The 23,086-nt window shown below is 42.7% G+C and overlaps 2 protein-coding genes across 4 annotated transcripts in view; one reads left to right on the forward strand and one right to left on the reverse strand.

The window, feature by feature from the left end:
* The first annotated feature begins 93 nt into the window (after positions 1 to 93).
* On the forward strand, positions 94 to 10,803 carry lrrc41 (leucine rich repeat containing 41). Of its 3 annotated transcripts, XR_015867077.1 has the most exons (12): positions 94 to 284; positions 697 to 842; positions 1,010 to 1,697; positions 1,873 to 2,106; positions 2,754 to 2,921; positions 3,714 to 3,812; positions 3,885 to 4,013; positions 4,132 to 4,204; positions 4,845 to 5,071; positions 5,818 to 6,008; positions 8,334 to 8,418; positions 8,782 to 10,803. XR_015867077.1 is itself a non-coding variant. In XM_088426685.1 (10 exons), exons 1-9 carry the CDS (start codon positions 161 to 163, stop codon positions 5,062 to 5,064), a joined length of 1,881 nt encoding a protein of 626 aa, XP_088282811.1. In that variant the 5' UTR covers positions 94 to 160; the 3' UTR covers positions 5,065 to 5,071; positions 5,818 to 6,166. The 3 variants fall into 3 exon arrangements, 2 of the variants coding, with proteins under 2 accessions (XP_088282811.1, XP_088282810.1); XM_088426685.1 differs by lacking the exons at positions 8,334 to 8,418; positions 8,782 to 10,803 and having other exon boundaries at positions 5,818 to 6,166; XM_088426684.1 differs by lacking the exons at positions 5,818 to 6,008; positions 8,334 to 8,418; positions 8,782 to 10,803 and having other exon boundaries at positions 4,845 to 5,517.
* Positions 10,804 to 12,078: 1,275 nt separating this feature from the next.
* The window catches only part of LOC148416686 (cadherin-2-like), a 36,486-nt gene continuing 25,478 nt past the window's right edge, over positions 12,079 to 23,086 (reverse strand). The window contains exons 6-16 of the mRNA XM_088425156.1: positions 21,597 to 21,741; positions 20,566 to 20,738; positions 19,242 to 19,379; positions 18,980 to 19,165; positions 18,664 to 18,917; positions 17,187 to 17,329; positions 16,141 to 16,386; positions 15,319 to 15,552; positions 14,681 to 14,820; positions 14,380 to 14,547; positions 12,079 to 13,574 (exon numbers count right to left, since the gene is read on the reverse strand). Of these exons, the coding sequence (XP_088281282.1) occupies positions 13,368 to 13,574; positions 14,380 to 14,547; positions 14,681 to 14,820; positions 15,319 to 15,552; positions 16,141 to 16,386; positions 17,187 to 17,329; positions 18,664 to 18,917; positions 18,980 to 19,165; positions 19,242 to 19,379; positions 20,566 to 20,738; positions 21,597 to 21,741 (2,034 nt within the window). The 3' untranslated portion in view covers positions 12,079 to 13,367. The remainder of the gene's footprint in view (positions 13,575 to 14,379; positions 14,548 to 14,680; positions 14,821 to 15,318; positions 15,553 to 16,140; positions 16,387 to 17,186; positions 17,330 to 18,663; positions 18,918 to 18,979; positions 19,166 to 19,241; positions 19,380 to 20,565; positions 20,739 to 21,596; positions 21,742 to 23,086) is intronic.

The raw sequence follows: 23,086 nt of genomic DNA on the forward strand, positions 1-23,086 counted from the left end.
CTGTTGGCCTCCTTGCCAGAGGTGTCGCTAGTAATCTTATGCTTGCCATCTTTTCCGGTTTAGTCCATTTGGATGTGACGTCATTTCCTTAGCACTGGCACTTTTTGTTTACTAAATTAAGAAACCAGGTCGCAGCCACTCATGAGGTGAGGTACCAAAGATGGACCCCTTTCCAATCAACACAGAGGAAGAGGAGGAACAGATCAAGACTTTAAGAGACGTCTGCTTGGAAGCGGTCCATTATTATTACAGTTTCGGAGATTTGGGCGCAGCAAAGATTCTCAGTAAGTAGATGAAATATATATATATTTTTTATGGTGCCTCAAACCAGGTGTTGTCAAACTTTTCGGAGTCCCCTTTTACGAAAAAAATTAGAATCGACCCCATTTGCAAATGTTTCTGGGAAAACAAACATTTAAGCCGAACATAATTGCCCTTTTTATTCAACAACAGATTCAATTTGACAACAAATATAGTATATTTGTTACCTTTCGGACATACTGAAGTTTACACAAAAAAATTGCAAATAGCTCGCCTCCTCATTACAAATGGGTCTATTTACTCCAAACAGGTCGCTGCCAATTATTTAGCCATAAACTACATCATAAAATACCAAAATTATTTCACGGACCCCTGCGGTCAGGCAGTTTTATTTAAAACCTCCATTCAGCCTACTATGTGTTTCCATTTCGTCAGATCTGCCAAAAAACCTGCTGAAAGATCTTCTTCCTTACTTGAACCCGTGTCAGCTGGATGAATTACAGCCGGGTCTCGAGCGCAATGGCGTCCCTACCTACTCGGCATGGATGAGGATTTATCAAGAATTGGAGGGCAAAGACAAGGTAGGCCCCCTCATAAGAAACCACATGGTTTCACATTTTGTGACAATGCCTTTTAATTCGAAAATAAAAATGTACGGCTCTTGTTACTGCATTAAAATAGGTTTTGCTGAGATCTGCAGAAACCCCGTTAAAATCTCACACACATCTTGTGGAATGTCTGATTCCAGAAAAGGACCTTTGCCACTTGGCAAGAGATAAGAGTGGAGGTGATGCGCTGCATGTTCGCCGAGCGCCTCAGTCGTACGTCCATCGATTCGGACATCTGGACTTACGTGGACATGCGCACGTTCCTGTCCACGGCGGTCAAGTACGTCAACCACGTGACGCTCAGCACCGACATGACGCCCGCCATCGACTTGACCTCGACGGAGCCCCTTCTCGCAAGTCTGGAAAAGACGGTGGAGTCGCTGAAGCTGGAGTGGATGGATTACACGTCCCGGGATTTTGCTGAGCGGCTGAGCTTCGTGGTCCACCGCCTTTTGGACCACGGCGTGGTGAAACATGTCAGTGTGGAGTCGCCCTTCTGCAACATCTTATTCTGGCTGTTCAGTGAACGCGGCTATCTGTACACACCCATCATGGAGACCGACACCCTTGAAAGACTTTGTACGATGGATGTTGATGATATATTTTTTCATGAGAACGGACCCCCCATCAAACACTACAAGACAGACAAGAGCATCAGGTCATCCTTGCATTGCTGTAAAGGCTCTTATCCCGACTGCATATCGCCGTGTCCGGCTTTGAAGATCCAAAGTTTGGAACTGCCTGATTGTAACTCGGCCCACGTGCAGTCCATTATCAAAGTCCTGCCCACGTTTGACAGCCTTACCACTCTGACTGTGAATATGTATGGTGAGTTTGGCTTTTTAACTTATTCATTGTCATTGATGGCTGAAGATGTCAAGGATTTATTTGCTTTGCAAAAAAGAATCGAGATGCACTACCATAAACACTAAAGTTCATCAATGCAGACATTTCTACATAGTGGATTCCGCTGTAGTTGATTGTCAAACTTGTGTTTGTTTAGCTGAAGGCTCCATTCCGAGTTGGATCATGGAGGATTTGGCAACAGCGTTAGCGTCTTTGTCCTTACGTCCCAAGCGCTCCCTCCGCCGTCTGTGCATCACCTCGCTGGAGAGCGGGTACTCGCTGTGCGACCTGCTGGCGGCTTACAGGGAACTGAAAGAGCTGGAAGTGAAGATCCGCACAGATCTTCATAATGTCTTCATCGCTTCCAATATCCGACACCAAAAGCTTCATGGTGAGCATGCGGAATGTGTGTCTTTGAGAACAGAGAACAGTCGACTAAAAATTGTTCAAGCCGGTCTAAGGCACGGGCGATTTATAGGTAATTTATCGAATTTTAATCGCGATCACGATATTGGCTGCCACGATTAATTAAGCTGATCCTCTGCGCTAAATTAACGTTAAAAAGCCTGCTTTTTATCAAATCAAACTTTGTCATTCTACCACCAGGGGGCAATGTTTCCCACATGTTTGCATGATAAAAGGCTCGGTTTTTCTCACCCTAATATGTTATTTACCACTTTTTCACCTCATTCCCAATATATACAGTGCTAATAATGATAATAATAATAATAGATGAATAATATAGGGTGGCTCGATGGCGCAGTGAATAGCACGTTTGCCTCACAGTTCAAGGGACCCGTTTCAAATCCACCTGGCACCGTACTTCCTGTGTGGAGTTTGCATATTCTCCGAAAACCCGCCTGTGTTCTCTCAGGTCATTCCGGCTTCCTCCCACTCTCCAAAAACATGCACGGCAGGTGAATTGGACAATAAGGTGTGATCGGGTGCATGAATGGTTGTATGTCTCCGTGTGCCCTGCGATCGGCAGGCGTCGCTCTGTGCACGTCGATGGTGTTCACTTTGCCGATGGTTCCGCAGGCGAATGTTTGCTGAAGCACCTGTCGGTCCACCTGGGCATGATCCCGCTGAGCGCCGACTTCTTGCTGTCCGCATTGAAAACCTGCCCCCATCTGCTCTCGCTGCACGTCGACAGCATGCGCTTGCCCAGCGGCCATTCTCAAAAGGAGCTCCTCAACACACTCGCAGGTGAGCGCAGCCACTTTATGATGATGTAACACTTGAACTTTTAGTGCTGTGAGGGCTCTGCTATCATTAAGGACACAAACCGTTGCCGTGGTTGGCGTAGGGTTTTTCCTGCATTGTTTACAAATTTGTCTTTGTCTGATATGCCAATATTTTGTCATTCAATTTTTTTTAACCGGAAAACAAAAATAGGTGATTTCAAAGCACTGTAATTCCCCAAATATAAGACGGACCTGTGTATATGACGCACCCTTGTTTTTCCCTTTCCTCCTGCCGCGCTTTTCGCCATAAATACTACGGCAAATACGACTACTAAATGTTATAAATGCCATAAATACCCGAGATTTGCGCACCATTTCTTGCTAGCGACTAGCGGCTTTGCTAGGTGCTGCGCATAATGCTCGCAATGTTGTACAATAAAACTGCAGCATAATGAAGTTATTTTTTTAGTGCCATTAATTGGCAATAGAACGTCATTTCAGAACTAATTTAAGATAAGATCATCTTTAAAGTCGACAAGGGGAAAAAAATGTGTCGTTTACATCGGGATTTGCGGCTTGTACAATAGGAAGAGTCGTCGCCGTCGTTGCGGCATGCTTCCAGGAAGATCTTCAAAATAAAAGCCTTCCAATGCGTTTGTGTCCATAAAATGATTTGGTATGGAAAGATTTATTTTGATGCGTAGGCAGTGTGTTGTACTGTCAGGTAACGCATGCTGCTGTGTATTTTATTGCATTTTGTGTATTTTATCATCCCATCCCTTGCAGTCATTTGTCCATCTGATGTTGCGTTTAGAGTCAAACATTTGCCTGACAAGTCTCAGCTTGCAAGACCTTAACTTGTCCGATTGTTTGGACGAGATCATCAAGCTGCTGAGCGTCTGCAAGCTGGAAGGTAACGTGATTCTCCCTACCTCTCTTGTCTTCGTCCTCCTTGTCCTCATTGTCCTCTTTTGCGGTCGCCCAGAGCTTCACCTCAAAGACTGTCGCCTTCTGGAGTCCGCCGCCAACAAGGCCGAGAGTCTGCGTCAGCTGGTGGACGCCCTGAAGACGCCGCCGTCCCTGCGCAAGCTCACTTTGTCTCACAACCGACTGGGTAACACACTCGCCCGCACCTCCTCGCGATACTGCCGCTTTCTCGCCGAAATGGCGAGTGTTTGACACACCAGCGTGTCTGCGTGCGTGTGCGCACGTGCGTTTGTGTGTGTCCACAGCCAAACACGTGCACGTGCTAGCTCAGCTCTTTTCCGGCCCCGCGCCAAGCTCGCTGGAGTACCTCCATATCGGGTGAGTGCTCAGCTTCAGCTTCAAGCTGTTTGTTATCACACTCAAATTTTATTGCTTAAAGGAAACAATTAACATTTTTATAACCCCAATTCCAATGAAGTTGGGACGAAAATGGAAACGAATGGAATTAAAAACACCCTTGTATATATTTGTATTCATTGATCTACATTTATTGTATTTATTATTGAACGGGACAAGGTAGACCAATTAACAATCATTTGTTAATTACAGTATAAGTGGTATAAAAATATTACTATGATTAAAATCTTTCAGAATTACCAAAACATTTTTTTTGTAGCTATAGAATGTGTCTTATATCGCCTCCAGATTGCCAAATCGGTTTAATTCACATTAATTGTTTATTATAATTATTGATCATGTTATTTTTATGACACATAAAACACACGACACATGTGTCTTTTAATAAAAAGCAAATGACAATTCTTTGTGGTCGCTAGAACAGATTAACGCCATTTCCATTATTTCAATGGCCAAATAATACTTGAAAATGTGAAATGTGCTCAAGTGTGAGCTTTTTTTCCGCTTAAATTTCCAGTAATCTATACTTCCTCGCTTGTGGTTGCACCAATGTACATCCTTTTGTCCAAGCACATTTTGGATTTTTGTTGTCTTTGTCCAGGGCCAACTTCATTCAGCCCGCAGACCTGCTGCAGTTTGCCGAGGCCCTGAGCGGGCATCCTCCCCCGCGCCAGCTCACCTTGGACCTCACCACCAACCCGGCGGACCGCGATGCCGACACGTGGAAGGCGGCGCTGGACAAGCTCCGCCCCTTCTGTCATCTCCTGACCAATAAGTGGGAATCCAGAAACGCCATGGCCGATTACATCAGCGTCATGTGAAGGGCACGTACGTAACAGCCAAAGTCCGTGATTTGAATGGGACCGCAGCACCTTGAGTGCCGTTGACGTAAAAAGACGTCATTGGGAGCCCCACCGAAAAGTTACATTGGTGTCTATGTTTTTGTGGGAAATGGCGGAGAAAAGGTGGGACCAATCAACACATTTAATGTAACACCTTTACGTTTTTCTTCACTTTTTTTTTTTTTTAATTAATATTATTTTATTTGTGAGACTATGATGTGGGGGAAAGGATTGTTTCTACAACTTGTGACTACTTGCATTTATGAAGTTTTTTATTTTTAATAAATTTGAGAAACTGTTTCAATTACATCATGGAATGAATGAGGATATTTTGGGTTGTGTGTACAGGAGGAAAAGTAAAGCTGTGTGTGCAAACTGGCGTATTTCAGACAAATGTACCATACTGTATATAAAATGCAGGTATTTACCTGACAGGTTTCTGTGCGAGTCATTTTGGTAGTGCTGTTATGAAAGTGAACCAGTAACCACGTGACTACGACTCAAGAGTTGTCACATGCTAAAGGGTTTACCGAAATGAAATAGAATTTCAAACAAATAACCTAAAACAAATCCTAATTTAAAAGCGAGACAGATTCGCTTGAATCAATCAATTTCTATTTTCCATCAGCGGACGAAAATGTTCTTTCGAAGGATGAACAATAATGGAAAAAAATAAAGCCTTATCCTTGGGTAACTTTTTTTTTCCCCCCCACCCATTTGGCTTTCTTGCAGATGTAATGACATCGGTGCCCTCTAGAGGCCAGCATATATCTACCTGCAAAGATGCGACAGTTTGGTGGCTCACCTCTGCTATAATGATGGCCTACCGAATAAAAATACTTGCACATGTCAGTCGCCTGATAAATTTAACTCACGTTTGAGTGAGTAAACGTGATTCCATTCCAGTAGACGTCCAATGACCAGTAAGTAGACCCTTTGCTCAATGAATTTACAGTTCGCATCAGCTTTGAAAACACACATTTGCTTTTGACTTAGCCTTAACTTTTTGTTTTAAGTCAATTAAACTCAAATACTCAAATTATTAGTATTTTCTACAAATAACTCTTTCATTGACCAATAAATAAATATATTTCAGTCAGTAGCCTAGTAACCTAGCCCTGCACTATGCCTTCTGATCCTGCATCTAGTCACAAATGTTTGCATACATTGTAAAAAAAAAGAAAACAACAACAAACAACGTTCTAAATCACTTAGGAATATCCAAATTATATGTAACGTTTCCATGGACCAGTAAATAGACATCTCCATGGACGGGCAAATGTACGGTACGTACAATATGTCTTGCGTGTAGATATAATGATGTCAGTGTCCTCTAGAGGGCAGCATTTATATCACAGCTTTTTGGCATTTTGCAGCGGGAACTCCCTAACTATAATGTCACTCTGTCATGTTTCTCTCGCTCGTCCCTGCTGCTTCCCACAATCTGTCGCTGTCCCGGGAGAGGCGGCCATGTTTGTTGTTGCTCTTGAAATAACCTGTTTATGCTGCACAACGCTTTCATCCCACAACAGTTTTTTTTTCCTTTTAATTTGATGTGTCCTTAGCTTGCAAGCTGGCAGTCAGCATATTGCCTTAAAACAGTGCTTCTCAATATATTTTGCTAAGCCCCCCCCCGTATCCTTTTTATTGCTGACTAAATAAAATAGTAGTCTAAATCAACTTTCAACAACTGTTAACTACTTTTTACAATGTTCAAACAGGTTACAGGTTAGTCTAAAAATGAAAAAAGTGCATCAGAGTGCCTGAAATACAACATTTTTTATTACAATTACACTTCACATGGCAAAACTAAGCCCGTTCCCTGTGGTCATCTGCACGCCTCTGGTGCCCCACTATTTGAGGAAGACTGCCTTAAAATTAGCCATAAAAATTTTCAGTAATACATAACTGATGATGGAGGTAGTGGCTGCAAAAACTCACCTCTTCACATGCTGTGCTTGCTCTGCAGTGCCACAAGATGGTGCCAAAACACCATGACCTCTTTTATTTGTGGAATAGTAGCTGCCATTGTGACAAAGTTGTTAAAAGGTTGCTTAAAGATTAGATTTTTTTTTTTTTGACACCATTTGAGGAAGATTGATCCATCAGCCCCATAAACCGAGTTTTGACGCACAGATGTGCATTTTTACGTCGGCCGTATTCTTATTGAGAATAATTGTCCGTTAGCAGCCAGTGCTTGTTGCAGCTACCAGCAGCTCGTGTTAGCTGAGGTTGTTACTGCATTATTTTTAATAAAAGAAGCGAGCAGACTGAACCAACGTCCGAGTCCATCCTTGTTCACACACAAGAATATTACAAAAAAACTGAGATGTTATGATGTGGCGAAGTATGGAGCTGTGTGCAACCGGCTAGAGAACACAGAAAGGTATTCCATTTGACTTGTTTATTTTTTGCTGTCTTTTATCATATATACAAAATCCTAAACTTGACCTCTAGTATTTCCGGTAAAAAGAACTCGAGCGAGGAAAAAAATAAACTGCTTGGAGTGCATTCAGCGTTACACTGGCGAGGGGTTCACTGACCGCTCACAATATGGGAAATTAGACACAAACTTAACATTGTGATATTTGATACGTCTTATAACATCAGTAATTATTGTAGAAAATACCAGAATTTGACCCTAAAATGAAGGGAGCGTCCTATATTTGGGGAATTACGGTATTTGAAGCTATGACTACACAGTACTTCCTTTGTAATATGCCAAAACAAACACGTCTTAAATCTCCTGCACATGTAAACAAAAGCCTCGCTGTAATAGAAGCGCCCTGTATGATTTACAATCGCTCGCAATGGACGAGTCTTTCTCGAGTGAGCGCGCTCAGTGTGTCTCTGCCAGCACGCTGATAAGTCACACTGCCCGCTTCCCCTGGCAGTTGCCACGGCAACCAGCGTCTCAGCACAGAGCCCACAGGCATACAAAAATATGGATATCAACAGTCCCCAGCTGGACCAGTAACTAGACAGTAATCCAGCAAATAGACACACCCTTGGACCAGTAATTAGTCTCATCCTTGCCCAGTCATGGTACAATGCACATATCCACAAAAAAATACATTACATAAATACAAAAAAAAAATAAAAAATAAAATCACAAACAAATAAGAAAATTAACTGAAACCATTTGTGTTGGGGATTTTTTTTCCTTGTTTCTGGTATGTTTTTGTTTGCAATCACTTTTTTTTTTTTTTCTACGTTTAGTTTATTATTTTTTGTAATTTCCCCTTTAGGGCCGAAGTAATAAACCCACCATCCAACACATAGACACATCCCTGATTTTGTCTGGACCGCCTGTAGATGTACCTCTGCAATACCGTAAGTAGACATTTGTAATGTTTTTGTTTTTAATTCATTTTCTTTTGTTTGTGATTTTTGATTCGCTTTATTTTGTTTGTTTGCATTTACCTTTTTTCTAGTTTAATTCCTACCTAAGGACCTGAGTAAAAAACAAAAACAAAAAAAAAAAAACATACCAGCAAATAGACACATCCCTGTGCTTGACTTGTATTTTTTTCTATTCTATGTTTGCGTTTAATTTTCTTTAGTGGTTGTTTCACAATTACTTTTTTGTTTACTTGTTTTTTGTAATGTGCATCATAAGGTCATTCATAGTACACCCAGGAAATAGATGGACGAGAATTCTATAGAGAATTAATTGAGTTTTTCTGTTATTTACAGTATAGAAAAAGCAAGAACATGCTTGACTGTTGGCAGAAGTTTGAAGATGGTCCAGTGTAAGGAGAAACTTTGACTCAAGGGAAGTCTTTTCATTTGACACGTGAGTGACAAGCAGATGTGCTTTTATTGTGGCGGGAAGAGGCAGGAACATGAATGATTGATGTTGAGGAAAAAAGCTAGTTGGAAGTTTGGACTTGACAGAAATGGCAAGACGGACTCCCATCCGGTCCTCAATCTGTCAGCTTCTCCTCCATCTTTGTTCTTCTCTTTGTTTTTTTTTTTCTTCTTCTTCTCTTGTGCCAAATGTGCGCCTTTGCTTGGAAAAGTGCAAGTGGAGCAGCAGATTTGAGCCTTGCAGCGCAGTCGAAATGCAAATGACGAACATGGCGGACGCGGGCGCTAAGATCGAAAAAGAAACAAACAAAAACACGCTTCATTTTGTCGCAATTGCAACGGGTCAAATGTAAGAATTTTGAAAATGTAAAATAATTTCATTTTTACACTTATAAAAGCAGAGCATAACATCATTTCAATCAGTTAGCTTGTCAGTGACCCTTTACTTTAATATTTAACAGCTAGCTTCTTCTATTCTTCCACCTGAAACCTATTTCAGCAAGCTAGCTTGCTAACATTTTCTAACAACAAAAACATTAAGCAAAAACTTAATTCAGCAACAATTTGGAGTGATAATAATGGTGTCGGTACAGAGTGATAGAAGCGAAGACATTTTCTAATTAAGCCAGGTATGTATGCTATATTCTTGTTAGCTAGCTAACACTAACTAACAGTAGTTGTCAACATAGAAGGTCTTTCGATACCTTCCGCTTCCATTTTGAATTTAAAAGGAAGTTAAGCACTGTTATTAGCAAGAAAGAGAGGCCCCAAAAAATGCAAGGCTGGGCGGGAAACCAACACAACAAAGTCCCCAATCTTAATCCTCTTTATGCGTCTCATGCTAATATGCTATCAGACGCTAATATTTCCATAGAGCTGACGGCGTACCTTGGCCGCATGATGCCGTAATCTTCCTCCTGGGGGAGTGGGACAACTTTGTTGAACGCGTCCCTGTCTGTCATACTCAGGACCGCACGTCCTCCTCCTGTCATGCTAAACGCTAGCTGCCAGCTAGCTGCCATCCTGCGGGGGAAAGGGAAGGTTGCGGATTATTTCTTTTCTTTGCGTTGACGCTAATGTACGCTGTCATCGTTTCTGTTGCGCCTCGTTGTCGCCTTGTGTACCGTGTAAAGTGCAGAGTCACAAAAATGTTATCACGTGACACTTCCGAATAACTCTGATGCCGTAACAATAACGCTAACTCACAGGATGTTATCACACGACGCTACGTTTTAGTCTGTTTACCTACACAGGCGAGGGCAAGTAATTTACTAGCATATGGACAGTCTCTTATGTGTTTTTTTAATAACGCTTAACAACTAACATTTTGTGTTTTTTGATGCATGTATAAAGCATAAAAAACTTGAAATGCTATTGTATCATAAAATACGACAAAATGCTGTGCCCCACTCGTCTGTTGTATGATTCACATTAGGCTAAACTAGCATACTAAGCGCAATCTAATGCACTAAGCACTAGCTTAAATGCTAATTGCTAATTTGATGCTAATCTCATGTTATCTTAATTATTAATCATGAATCAACATTCTTACATCTCTGTTACGAAATTCAAATGAAGAAAACCCATGAATTTATTTTGACTACATTTAATGCCACTTATGATCTATTGTTCATTCACTATTACCAGGAGAGCTAACATTTTTTAATCTTGTAATAAATTTTTGAGCTGTGTTTTACCATTGCTTTGTCATCGACTCAAATTGATGACTCAATAATCTAAAACTTCAAAAACATGAAAAATAACCTGCCAAAAAATGCGATTGTTTCACAAAATACTAAAAAAAAAAATTGTGATCCACTTATATGATAAACATTAGACTGAACTAGCATGCTATAGTTTGAGAGTTAACACGCAAGTTGCTAGCATAAATGCAAATTAAAAATGACATTTTCTAGAATCTCTCTGATGCAAAATTTCAAAATGGCTTGAATCTTTCGTCAATAATTCAATTTTCATTAAAAAAAATTACTTTATATGACTAACTTCTTCTCTGTTAGCTACTAAGCGTCACTTTGCTAACTGGACTTGCTTGAACATAAACCAAATGCGCAAAAAAGTGAAAAACTTTGAATTCTTTCGGGCAATTCACAGAGTTTAACTTTTGGAATTTTGAGTGAATTTAAAACCCTAAATGGAAAATAAAAACAGTGAAGTTTTTGAGAGTGCGTGAATGCGTGCGCGCGTCCGGGGGCGGTCTATGTTCTGGAAGGATAAGCGACGACGGGCGCTTGAGCGAGAGTCTCTTTGACGTGAAAAACCTCCAGGCGGCTTCTTGACTCCTTTGATGATGCTTTGATTTTTTTTCTTTTTTGTAAAAGCAGCTTTTCGACTTTATTTCCTTTTTGTGACTCCGCCGTGACTTCATCCCTCGTGGTCACTTCATTAGGGACACCGCTTTATACGTACCAAACAAAATAGATGAAAGTCAAACGGTTTTGTGGTTAAGTTTTTATTAATTCTGGGATTGGCCGATGGAAAAATTTATCATCGTAAGTGTTTTTTTTTTTTTTTTTTAAACACTCATCATTAAAATAAGAACATGACACAAATATTTTTAAAATATTTTTAAAAATGCTAATGCGAATTAAATTAAGAATTACATGAAACTAAAGCCTTTTTTATTCAATTATATATTTTTAACTATACCAATTGTCACTTATTAAAATTAGATACAAAATTAATTAAAATAAAAAATATATTTTTTTATTATTTTAGTAAAAAAAACTATTACTATTTAAATAAAGATTTAAATTAAAATAAAATACATGATAAAAAGTTTAATTTTTTTAAATAACCTTGATAAAAATCACAAATAAATTAAAATCTAAAAAAATAAAAATAGATTTTAAATAAAATTTAAAAAAGTGTTTAACAGTTTGATTTAAAACACCTACAAAAAAGTTATATGAAATATAAATTACATTATTTAAAAACTACAATTTAATATATTTTCTATTTTAATTTGAAATTTTTTATTTTTTACTTTAATAAAATGTGTTAAAAGAAGATTTAAAATAAAATAAATGCTTAATATTTTATGTAAAAGAGCTATAAAAATATCCATTATAAAAAACAAATTAAAATATTTAAATATATTTTAAATTTTCCCACAAAAATTGACACGAGCGAAATACTGGAATTTGGTCACGATGAAAGGCTGGAAACATGCAAAAACATTTTAATGTGTAATCCAAAGAACATGTACAAGGGTTGCCATGGTTACCCAACAGCCAGAGAGAAAAGCCCAAAAGCAAAAATTCCGATCTGTACAGTATACAGTGAGAAGCCATTTGGAACGTTCCATCCCCAGAAAAACAGCAACAAGGCCAAAAAAAAAAAAAAAAGAGAAAAAAAGTCTCACTTGACTTGAGTTTCCGCTTGAGTTTGCGTCCGCCGTTGGTCGCTTGGCAAAAGTTAAGCGCTAGTGTGCGCAACTGATGACGGCTCCCTCTGGTGGCCGACAGTTGCATAAGATTAACTTTGTGAACGAGCAAAAACAAGAGCTTGGCATTTACTGTACATGTCTTCTCGCCAAAAATAAGAATAATTATGTAAACATTTGTGCGCAGCTCAAACTTTAAGCCGTTCGACCCACCCCCCCCCAAAAAAAAAAAAAAAATCCAGATTTTTAGGTTAAAATTCCAACAGGTCTTTTTGGTAGCTAAACGCTAACTGCTAACAGCGCCATAACAAAATAAAAAAATGCCAGTTTTGCTGACACACTTGTGTTGACCTTTCACCCCGTTTGTCCATCCCGTCAAACTTGTCACACACACATGGGCTCACACACACACACACACAAAATGGTGGCCTTGGGTTTTTAAGGGCTGGGCATTTTTTTTTTCTTGATTTAGAAATGGACACATGCGCAAAGTCATGTTCATAACGGCAAATATTATTCATTCAATGAATGTGTTGAGTAAATAAAATAATAATTTGTGTGCCATATGCGGAATAGTACAGGTATTTTTTTTTAGGATTTATTGTCGTCAGTTATCCAATTTACAAGATGCTAAATATTTAATTGGAAATTTATTATTATTATTTTTTTAATCAATCTAATTAAAACATTTTTAGGAATGTATTGCCGGTGTTTAGTCAATTTTTTTAGTCCAAATCGAAGCGATGGCATTCATCAAAAAAAATCAAAATGAAAGGAGAATTAACTTAAAGGGGAAACTGGCCCAACGAATGACAAGCGTTTTTGCGAATGTCAATGTGGGCGGGCTGCACTTTGCCCCGCCCACGGCTCCGAATGCACCAATCGGAGCCAACGCCTGCCAAAGACAATGTACAGAAAGGCACGTTTGACCTCAGTGTTCACGTGAGATTCAAGTGAAAGTGGGCGCGGCCGCCGCCACGCGCCGCCTCTTCGCATCACACGACAAAAGCGTCCCTCCCGGTCGGTCGGGGGGCGGGGCCCGGGGTCGGGGCGCGGTCCGGCCCCGCCCTCAGTCGTCGCCGCCGCCGTAGAGGTCGGCCAGCTTGCGGAACCTGGGCCCCCAGTCGCCCAGGTAGTCGTAGTCCTGGTCGGCGCAGCTGGAGGCCGAGTGCAGGCTGCTGAGCGAGCCGGCGGTCGAGCCGCCGCCCTCGTAGTCGAACACCAGCAGCGAGTCGTACGGCGGCGCAGTGGGGTCGTTGTCCGCCGCCTTCAGGCCCTGGAAAAATTCAACCAAAGCCAGATATTAGGGATCGAACCATGAATCCAACTGTTTACTATAATGACATTTTTACATAGTGACCCAATATGGTGGCCAACTGCAATTCGTGTAGTGATCTGAAAGTATTCGATTAATCGTTTCGGCCGTAGTCAAGTATGTAAAAACCCCGGGACAATGATGAGCGGTTATTCAATCAACTATTTCAGCCCGAGAGTCAATTATACCGTCCCTACATAGTTAACAGGAAGTAATCCATACAAGATTGTTTTTTAATATTAATTTTTGGGCCACCAAAGAGCGCAGTCTTTGCAGTAATTGCACTAGATGGCCATCAGAGGGCGCTGGGCAAAAGAGTCAGATTACGGCGCAGCGAGGATTTGGGTCAGGCCGGACAGACGCCGCCTGCTTCTCTAAGAGCAGATTCCGCAGATTAAGAAGCGTAACCTCCATTTTAAACCGCGCGCACACACATTCACAAGCCACACACACAAACGCGAGCGAGCTTGATTGATAAAACGCCGTCTGTCGTGTGTCAGAAGCTCGCTCCGATCCCTTGTGGGACTCGGTTAGCGATGCCAGATTTTCCCATTGAAATGAATAAAAATGCTCTATCACCAGTTGTACCTGGTGGACATCAACAACAACGACGAGCAGTGGTTTAGTCTTCAGCAAAGCGCGTTCGATTGCGGCCGAACAAGATCGAGTAATAACAGGCTGTTCAACCAATTTAATATGCAAAAGACACAAACACAATTACACACTTAGTGTACGCGCACATGCTAACGCCACGTAAAATCGGTACCTCGTGGATGAAGTCGCCGATGTCTCCGGGGTGGGGCGCGGCGGACCTGAGCGGGTAGCGGTGGTCGTGATGAAGCGGCCTCTCGTCCAGACGCCTGATGCCCACCTTGGCGCCGCAATCGCCCTCCGGCGCCGAGTCGGGCTGCTGCAGCTGGCTCAAGTCGTAGTCCTGAACGTGCACAAAACGCATACTTTGAAAAAAAAACTCCAACCCAGGCTATAAACTCCAATTTCAAACCCTCACTTGGTTCACAACGCAAACCTTGACGCGGAACCAAGACAACAATGTCAAAAAGTCGTACCTGGTCCTCCTCGCCGCCGCCCTCCTCGTCATATTTGAGGATGTTGTCGCGCACGTCGTCCTCGGGGTCGATGAGCAGCTGTTTGGCCTGCCGCTCTTTGTCCCGCCGTTTCATCCACAAGCCCAGCAGCAGCACCAACACTGAACAAACCCGCAAAATTCCGATTTAAAACCCTACTATGAAATCCTAACCACAGTTTGAGACCAACTTTAACTTTGACTACTTTCACTCTATCCCTAGTTTGACACGTTAAAATCTTAACCTTATATTATTTAAACCCAAAGCCTGGCTCAAAACCCTATCCTGAGTTTGAAGCCCTACTTCAATACCCAAACCTAAGTCTGAAACCCAAACCCCGGCTTGAAATCCTACAATGTCTCAAATCTATTTTTGGAACCCTAGCCAATGTTTTAAAACTCAAAGTCTGGCTCAAAGCCCTACCCTGAGTTTGAAGCCCTACTTTGAAAATCTAACCCTAGTTTGAATCCCTCCATCAAAACCCAAACCTAAATTTAGAACCAATCCAACCGAACCCTTTTTTGGAACCCTCTCCGTTATTTTAAAGCCTAAAGCCTGGCTCCAAACCCTAACCCGAGTTTGAAACCCTACTTTGAAAAGCTGCGCGCGGCGAAGTTTACCGAGCAGCACGATGATGCAGATGAGGATGCCGATGACGGCGCCCATGCCCAGGCCGGCGGCCATGACGCGCTGCACGTCCACGCAGTCTCCGTGGCGATCGCAGCGGCACACCTTGACGCGCAGATAGGACGTGTTGGACATGGGCGGGTTGCCCGAGTCGGTGATGCCAACGGGCACCCGGTAGACTCCGTGTGCCAGCGGCCCGCCGCGCAGACGCAGCTGAGCGTGTTCTCCTGCAAGCGGGAAGCACAATCAGTTACTTCCGTCTTTTTTGATAGAGAAAAAAAATTGTGACAAGTTTAACAATTGCCATTAGCCTTCGACTGAAAATACCATCACAGTTGCGCAATGCTCAGATAGCGACCAATCACAGTTCAGCTTGTACCAAACTCAAAAAAAGAGGTCCTGATTGGTCCTGAACCCTTATTAAGACCCCCCCGAACATTAAATCAGCAAATGACTCTGACAAGAATACATTTTTATTTTTGAAATGAGAGCAAATGAATTGGAATATGAAGCAACCTATTGCAAAATGTTATAATATAGGGTCTTTTGCAAAATGTTGTACGCCTTTAAATTTTCATCAAATCGTTAGCAACTGATTGCTAAATTGTGTTATAGTAGTTCCAACGTATAATACATTTCTTTTCCCACTAAAAACCTGTATTTGTCCAAAAGTTTCATTTCGCCACAAAAAACAATAATTGCGCTCAAAATTAGGCAACGAAAAACTTATGGTTTGCCACAAAACAGTAATTGTTGACAACAGAGTTTATCAGGCCACATTATTTCGCCTCGGTAGGCTGCAAAACTCTCGTTACCGCTGAGTCGGCCGAGCGTCCAATTGCGTCTCACGTCCGGCGGGCGGGTGGGCAGCTCGAACGCGAAGGGCCCGGCGTTGGAGCCCAGGTCCGGGTCGATAGCGGTGATGTTGATGCCGCCGCCGCCGCCGCCGGCCTCGGGCCTCTCGCACATCTCCACCTCCGGGGGGAAAACCTGCGGCGCGTTGTCGTTGATGTCCACCAGGTACAACTGCAGGGTACCCGTACCGCTGGCAGGGGGCACACCTGCGCAGAAAAACACTCGAGTTTCATGCCGATTTGCCATTTCCGGGCATAGACGCATGGCTGTGACATTCCGATCCTCTCCAGGCCATTTTTCCATTTCCAACACACAATAGTTTTTTTCTCCGGCTCGAAAGAACGATTATGAGCGAAACCAGTGGAAGAATTTGGGAACATCGGGAATAAATGCAAGCATTGTAGGAAGTAGACACTATGCGACTGTTGTCCCCCGAAGGATTGACGACCAGATGAGGTCAACAAGACGGTCTGGGATGAGCGAAATGAGCTGAACTCTTTAATAAATAAAAAACCTTGCAGTGTTTTATTAATAAGTAGTAATGTTAGTATTACTTGTTTTATTTTGGAGAGAACCAAAAAAAAATACACATGAAATTGTTATATAAATGTATACCATGATTTTATTGGGTCGGCCCACTTGTAAGCGACAAAATCTCCCCCAAGAAATAATGTGTTGTTGTTGTTAGCTCAAAATGCTAATGCAATTGGTAGTCACCTTGTGGTAGTTCGCATAACCGTTTGAATTTCTGAGAATAATTATGCACGCGTTTGTCTGCTGCAAGATAAACAACGTACTTGTACGATATCGTAAAAACATACGATAATTTTGTTAGCTCAAAATGCTAATGTGTCGGCTGGTAAGCATATTAGCGTAGTTGTTGGAATCAGGCACAACTTTGTCAGCTCCGAGGTTTTGGTTACACAATCTTTAGGACTAGCGTAGTTATGTAACGTAATCAAAACCTGAACCACGTGCGTGAAAGTTGTCGTATTTGTCGTCTCACCGTTGTCGGCGGCCATGAAGGTGACGTTGTACTGGTTGTTCTTGACGTACGGCGATTCGCGGTCCAGGATGGCGATGGTGGAGATGCGCCCGTTGACCGGGTCGATTTCCATCCAATTGGCCGGGTCGAACATCTTGGAGTACCTGCAAGGGTCGGTGCGCGAAAGCTAACTGTTAGCCGCGGCTAATTTCTTCACAAACTGCTACCAAAAAATAAACAAAGTGAATATATTATAAAAAATGGACATCAATGCCTTGGCGCAATAAAATTTTGAAGTAGATCCCGGTACCGTGTCGCGCATTTACACGACATTGTCCTGAAATCAAGTTCAGGATTCTTACAATTAGCAGCGGTTCCAAAATTAGCAGCTAGCTGAGCGGCACTAGATGCTAGCTGCGATAGCCTCATAGAGCATAGGTGTCGAACACCAGTCCTCGAGGGCCGGTATCTTACATGTTTTTTGATTTTCTCTTTCCGACACACCCGATTCAAACTATTAGCTAATTTGCATGTTCTGTAGGAGCTTGAAATGTACCCTAATCGTTTGAATCGGGTGTGTTTGAGGGATAGGTTTCGATAACATGCAGTATACCGGCCCTCAAGGACTTTAGGACTTGCAATAGGGCACAGGCGTTTTGTAACTAAGGCAACTCTAATGAATAAGACTTTAAAAACACATCTCTGTACGTTCTCCTCGCGAGCAAAAAAAAAATCAAAAGCCTCTTGTCTTCCTTCATTATGTGGGATACCGGCCCTCGAGGACTAGAGTGACATCTATTCTATAGAGGCTGGCAAGATCCATCAGATGATATTTCAAGTTTAGTATCTTAATGAATCAATAGTGTTTTTGATACAATTGCTATTGTTGACATAATTGTGTTTGTAGCCAAGAAAAAATATCGATGTTAATCCGAATACCCGATTATTTGATATAATTTCCAGTAGCGTATCCCAAATATTTGATTGCCGTAGCCCTAATTCTTCATGACATTATTCGGATACACTGACGAGCCAAGACAGTAAAAACAGGGCATCGCAAACCTTCTGTGGCACACAACACACACTGCGGGCACATTTGACTGTCCATGTGCCTTTTGCCAGCCCCTCATTGGTTGTTGCTAGGCAACAAAGACAGGAACCCTCCATTTAGAAGCGAACAGTCGGCCAGAGCAGACGTACAGTAGGCCCAACTGGCAAGTCTGATGGACTATTTTTTTTTTTAATTTTCTTCTTCCCAAGTCATATTTGAAGAAAAAATGCTTAAGAGGGTCTTATCTTCGCCAGGAGGCAAAACTTTGACGAGATATAAGTGTGAAAGCTCCACGACGGAGGGATTTAGTCACAGCGCTTTGATGTCACGGAGAGGGAATGTAGAACGCACTTTAGAACCGCAACGTGACTGCAAATGCATCACGGGACGATTGGGACAACCTGCTTGTAAAATAGCAAAACCGGTAACCCGTCAGGAAGTTCTCACCGGATGGTCTGCCTCATGAAACGGTCGGGGTCCTGCGCCGTGAAGGTGGTGAGCGGCGAACCGGCGGGCAGGCCTTCGTCTAACTTGATGGGTTTGGGATTGGGGCTGAACTCGGGGCTCTCGTTGACGTCCAGGATGCGGATGGAGACCGTGGCGGTGGACTGGCGCGGCGGGTGGATGCCGCGGGCAAGGGGAGCCTCGTTCTCCGCCTCCACGCTCAACATGAACGAGCGATGTTGCTCAAAGTCGATGGGCTGCGGAGGAACGTAGGAAATCAGCCGGATCGGCCGCTTTTGGGTCTGGGGGGGGTTCTCACCTTGACCACGGTGAGGAGCCCCTCGTTGGTGGCCGGGTCTGTGGGGATGGAGAAGCGTCCGGTGGGGTCTCCGTTGATAATGCGGTAAACGGCGTTCCAGGCCGAAGAATGCGGCTGGTCCTTATCCGTCACCGTGAGGTTGGTCGCGATCACGTTCACCAGGTTCTCGCGGACCTCGCCGAAGAACTGCCGTAGACGTCCGGTCGAGATTAGCGGAGGAGAAGGTTCCTTATGCGGCGGTTGATGACAGGTGGAGACGTACCGTGCCGGTGGTGAATTCCGGCGGGTTGTCGTTGATGTCGGTGATCCTGATGACGGTGGTGGCCGTGTTGGAAAGGCCGTAAGTGGGGTTGCCCTCCATGTCCGTGGCCTGGATGATCAGCGTGTATTGAGATACTTTCTGAAAAACAGAAACGCCCACGATCATACGCCATGTCAATCGTCATTTGCCACGTAGTAAGATACGATCTAGTTCAATTCACGTGACAATACTTGATTCACGCAAATTACAACGTGAAGCACTTCAAAACGTGACAAAATCTGATTTTCCCCATTTACCGTATGACAAGAAACGAGACAAACCACTCCGATCACCATTTGACTCCCAATCACCATTTGATTCCCACGCCGTCAAATTTTTGCAGCTCATTACCACGACATACAGTATGTTATGATTTATTCCAATTAGAAAGCGGTAAGATTCAGTCTGATGACCATGTGACAAGATATGGTTCCCTTCAATTAGCATGCCACAAAATCCAGTCCAATTACCACGCAACACGCTTCATTCAAATTACCATTAGACAAAGTACGATGCAATCTCATGATGATGATCATGCGTCAAGATACAACACAAGTGACGGTTCGTATTATTTACCAAAAGATATGATAGGATTTAGCTCTATTACCATGTGACAACAGTCGGTTCGCTTGAAAAACGACGCGATATGAAGCACTTCAAAATGGGACAAGATATCACTCTCCCCAATTACCATGTGGCAAGATACGATTGACCTTCATTACTAGCATGCTACATAATACGGCTCACTCCAATGACCATGTGACATTTGCTTCAATTACCGCATGTTAATGCAACGTCCACCTTAATTAAAATTAATTCATTCCCTCGACCGCGTAAAATATGACTGGCTTTAATTTCAAGGCAACAAGATGAAGTTCACCTTATTTACCATGTGACATGATACAATTGATGTCAATTACCATGTGACAAGAACCGGCCCACTCCTATTAGAACACAATAGCATTGGCTACAATCAGAGACCTCCTCTGATTTGGACTATTCCTCAGGTGTTGCATCCGAGCTGTCACGACGTGACTTATGGACGGGCGTCCGCAGTCGCCCGTCTTTTTGACGGCCCCCCCCCCCCCAGCGCTGGCATGCAAATGACGAATGGCGAGAACATTTCGCCGGCTCTACTAGTGTTGGATTATGACTAAAAAAAGACACAATCTGTCTTAGCGCTGCGGGAAGTGCTGCGGGCCAGACAGACGCTGACAGGCGGAGACTCCATATGGCCAACGCGCACCCCCACCTACCCGTCTCCCCAACCCACACGCGCACACACCTCGCGGTCCAGGCCCGCTGCCACCGTGATGATGTCACCAGTCTTGTTGTTAATGGTGAACATGTTGGAGGACGGACTTTGGGGACTCTGAGTCAGGATCTTGTATCGCAGCATCCCGTTCGCCGTCTTGGGATCGTCCTTGTCCACGGATGTCACGGTCATCACGAAGGTCCCTGCAGGAAGGAAGAAAACAAAATCTGGGTGCTCGGACTTTATTGAAACATCTCAACTAGGAATGCAGCATTTGGCTTTCAAGACTCAAAACTCTACAAATAATCTGGAGTAAAAAAAACAAACATACGTTTACTCGGTTAAAGGATAATTATGAATACAGAAGACAATAAAATACATTTCCACTTAATACATGTAAATTGTGTTGTTTTAAAATGTGGCATTTTGTTACCAACTATGGGAATTACCTTTTTTTTTCCCCACGATATCATAAACGAATCAATGGGGAAAAAAAACACTAAGGAGCTGAAATTTCCAGCATATGATTCAAACATGTACAAATTCAAAATGCAGACATTTCTATGTGATTGCAGATTTTGTGGACAAAAATAATCATTGTCCAAATTTTGGACCATATAAAACCATTATAATTACAATTTTTAAGATTCATTTGAATAGATTTATGACATTGATTTTCCTGCGATTTTTGCAAGATTCCGTTGAGCGATGGCCAGCAAACAGAAAATTCTTTGTTGACTTGTGTTTCACCCCAAGACAGTAGGTGGCGGTAGAGACCAGTTAATGGCCATCAGCACGTCACAGACTACAAAGACAGACCATACCATTTTTCACTTTTTTGTGGGTGTTAATAAATTTAACCTTCATATGTATGGATAGAACTGATGCCACTGGACAATTTGAGTGGTTGAAGTAAAAAAATATTCATGAATAACTCGAATTATTATGCCTTTAAAAGCATTTACAAACCTAGGAAAAAAAATGTGGGTTAAATGAGCTCAATTTAAATGGTAAAAAATGACAGTAAATTCATTTCTTTGCATTTGTGTTGGTGATCATACCAGGCTTGGAGCCTTCCGGGACGGTGCCGTTGAAGATTGTGTGCGTGAACTCCGGCCGGTTATCGTTCTGGTCGATGACGTTGATGTGGATCTCCACAGGCGTCTCCACTTGGTTGCCGTTCAGGTCCACAGCATGGGCGCGCAGCTGCGGACAACAAAATTACACAATTTGAAACAGAGACCACATCAATGCTACATTTAGCATTAATGCTCGGTGATGTCCAAGTCTGATCGGGCATCAGAATATTTAATGCGAAGGCCCTCCTGAAATCCCAAAGTCATGATTATTCATAGGTGAAATGCAAGTTTTAAGAAAGCATGCCAAAAGAATGACGGGAAGTCTGCCATTTTGATATGAAGCGGATATTTTAGCGTCTATCCATCCATCGAGCTAACAATCTTGCTCACTAGCTGTCCACGATTTCAATCGAGTTAGCTAGCAAGTAAACTCGCTAGCGATGGTATTTGTCTAGCTAGCAAGATAACTCACAAGCTGTCTATTCTATCTCTCTGTTTGCCATTTATCCAGCTATCAATCGAGCAAGATCGCTCACTAGCTAGCGACGGTTTCTATCGTGCTAGCTAGCTTTTTAACTTGGTATTTGGTATTTATCTCTTTACCTCGCAAGCTAACTCACGAGCTATCTATGGTATCTCTCTAACTGATGTCCAGCCATCTACCTAACAAGCTATCTATGATATAAATCTATCTATCTAGCTAACGAGCTAGCAAACTATGATATCCATCCATCCATCCATTGAGCTAACAATCTTTCTCAAGTTTGCTCACTAGCTATCTATGTTTTCTATCTGGCTAGCTGGCATTTTAACGCACTAAGTATTTGTTGTATTTATCTGTCTACCTAGCAAGCTAACTGACACGCTGTCTGTGCTATAAATCTATCAAGCTAGCGAGCTAGCAAACTATGATATCCATCCATCCATCCAGTCGATCAATGTCATTCTTTTTAATTTTATTGGGAAAAAATGCACTGTGTCTTTCAATACAGCGATTCTCTATTTGCGTGCAAATACACCCCCGGGGTTGTGAATAGTAACGGAATGCATATCGTACGCCTCTGATGCATTAATGGTATGCGCTTCTATTCGCGTTAACCACAAAAGCTGGCATCAGCGTTTCTATGCGCACTTGTCTCTTAGCATCGGCCTCATCGAGGTACAAAAGACCAGCGCGAATGCTTGACTCTCAGCATCGGGCCAATTAGAAGGGTGGTTGGCCAGCCTTCGCCTGCCTTGTTGTTGTCAGTGCGGCGCCGGATCAAGATGAATGCGCTCGGCGTCAGAAAGGCCAAATTTGATGAATAAAGCCATCGGTTGGCCCGCGACCCCCGGCCGGTAATTCGTTTAGGCCGTCCTCTCCCTCATGAATAAACATGGCGGCCCATCTCGGCTGGCGCTTCTGACAACTCCATCCAGCGCCATGAATATTCATTGGGCGGCTTAAATGCAAATGGGCCTGCTGCGACTTC

This window comes from Hippichthys cyanospilos, chromosome 10, assembly GCF_059441005.1.
Source record: "Hippichthys cyanospilos isolate Australia breed blue-spotted pipefish chromosome 10, RoL_Hcya_1.0, whole genome shotgun sequence".
Taxonomy (NCBI): Eukaryota; Metazoa; Chordata; class Actinopteri; order Syngnathiformes; family Syngnathidae; genus Hippichthys; species Hippichthys cyanospilos.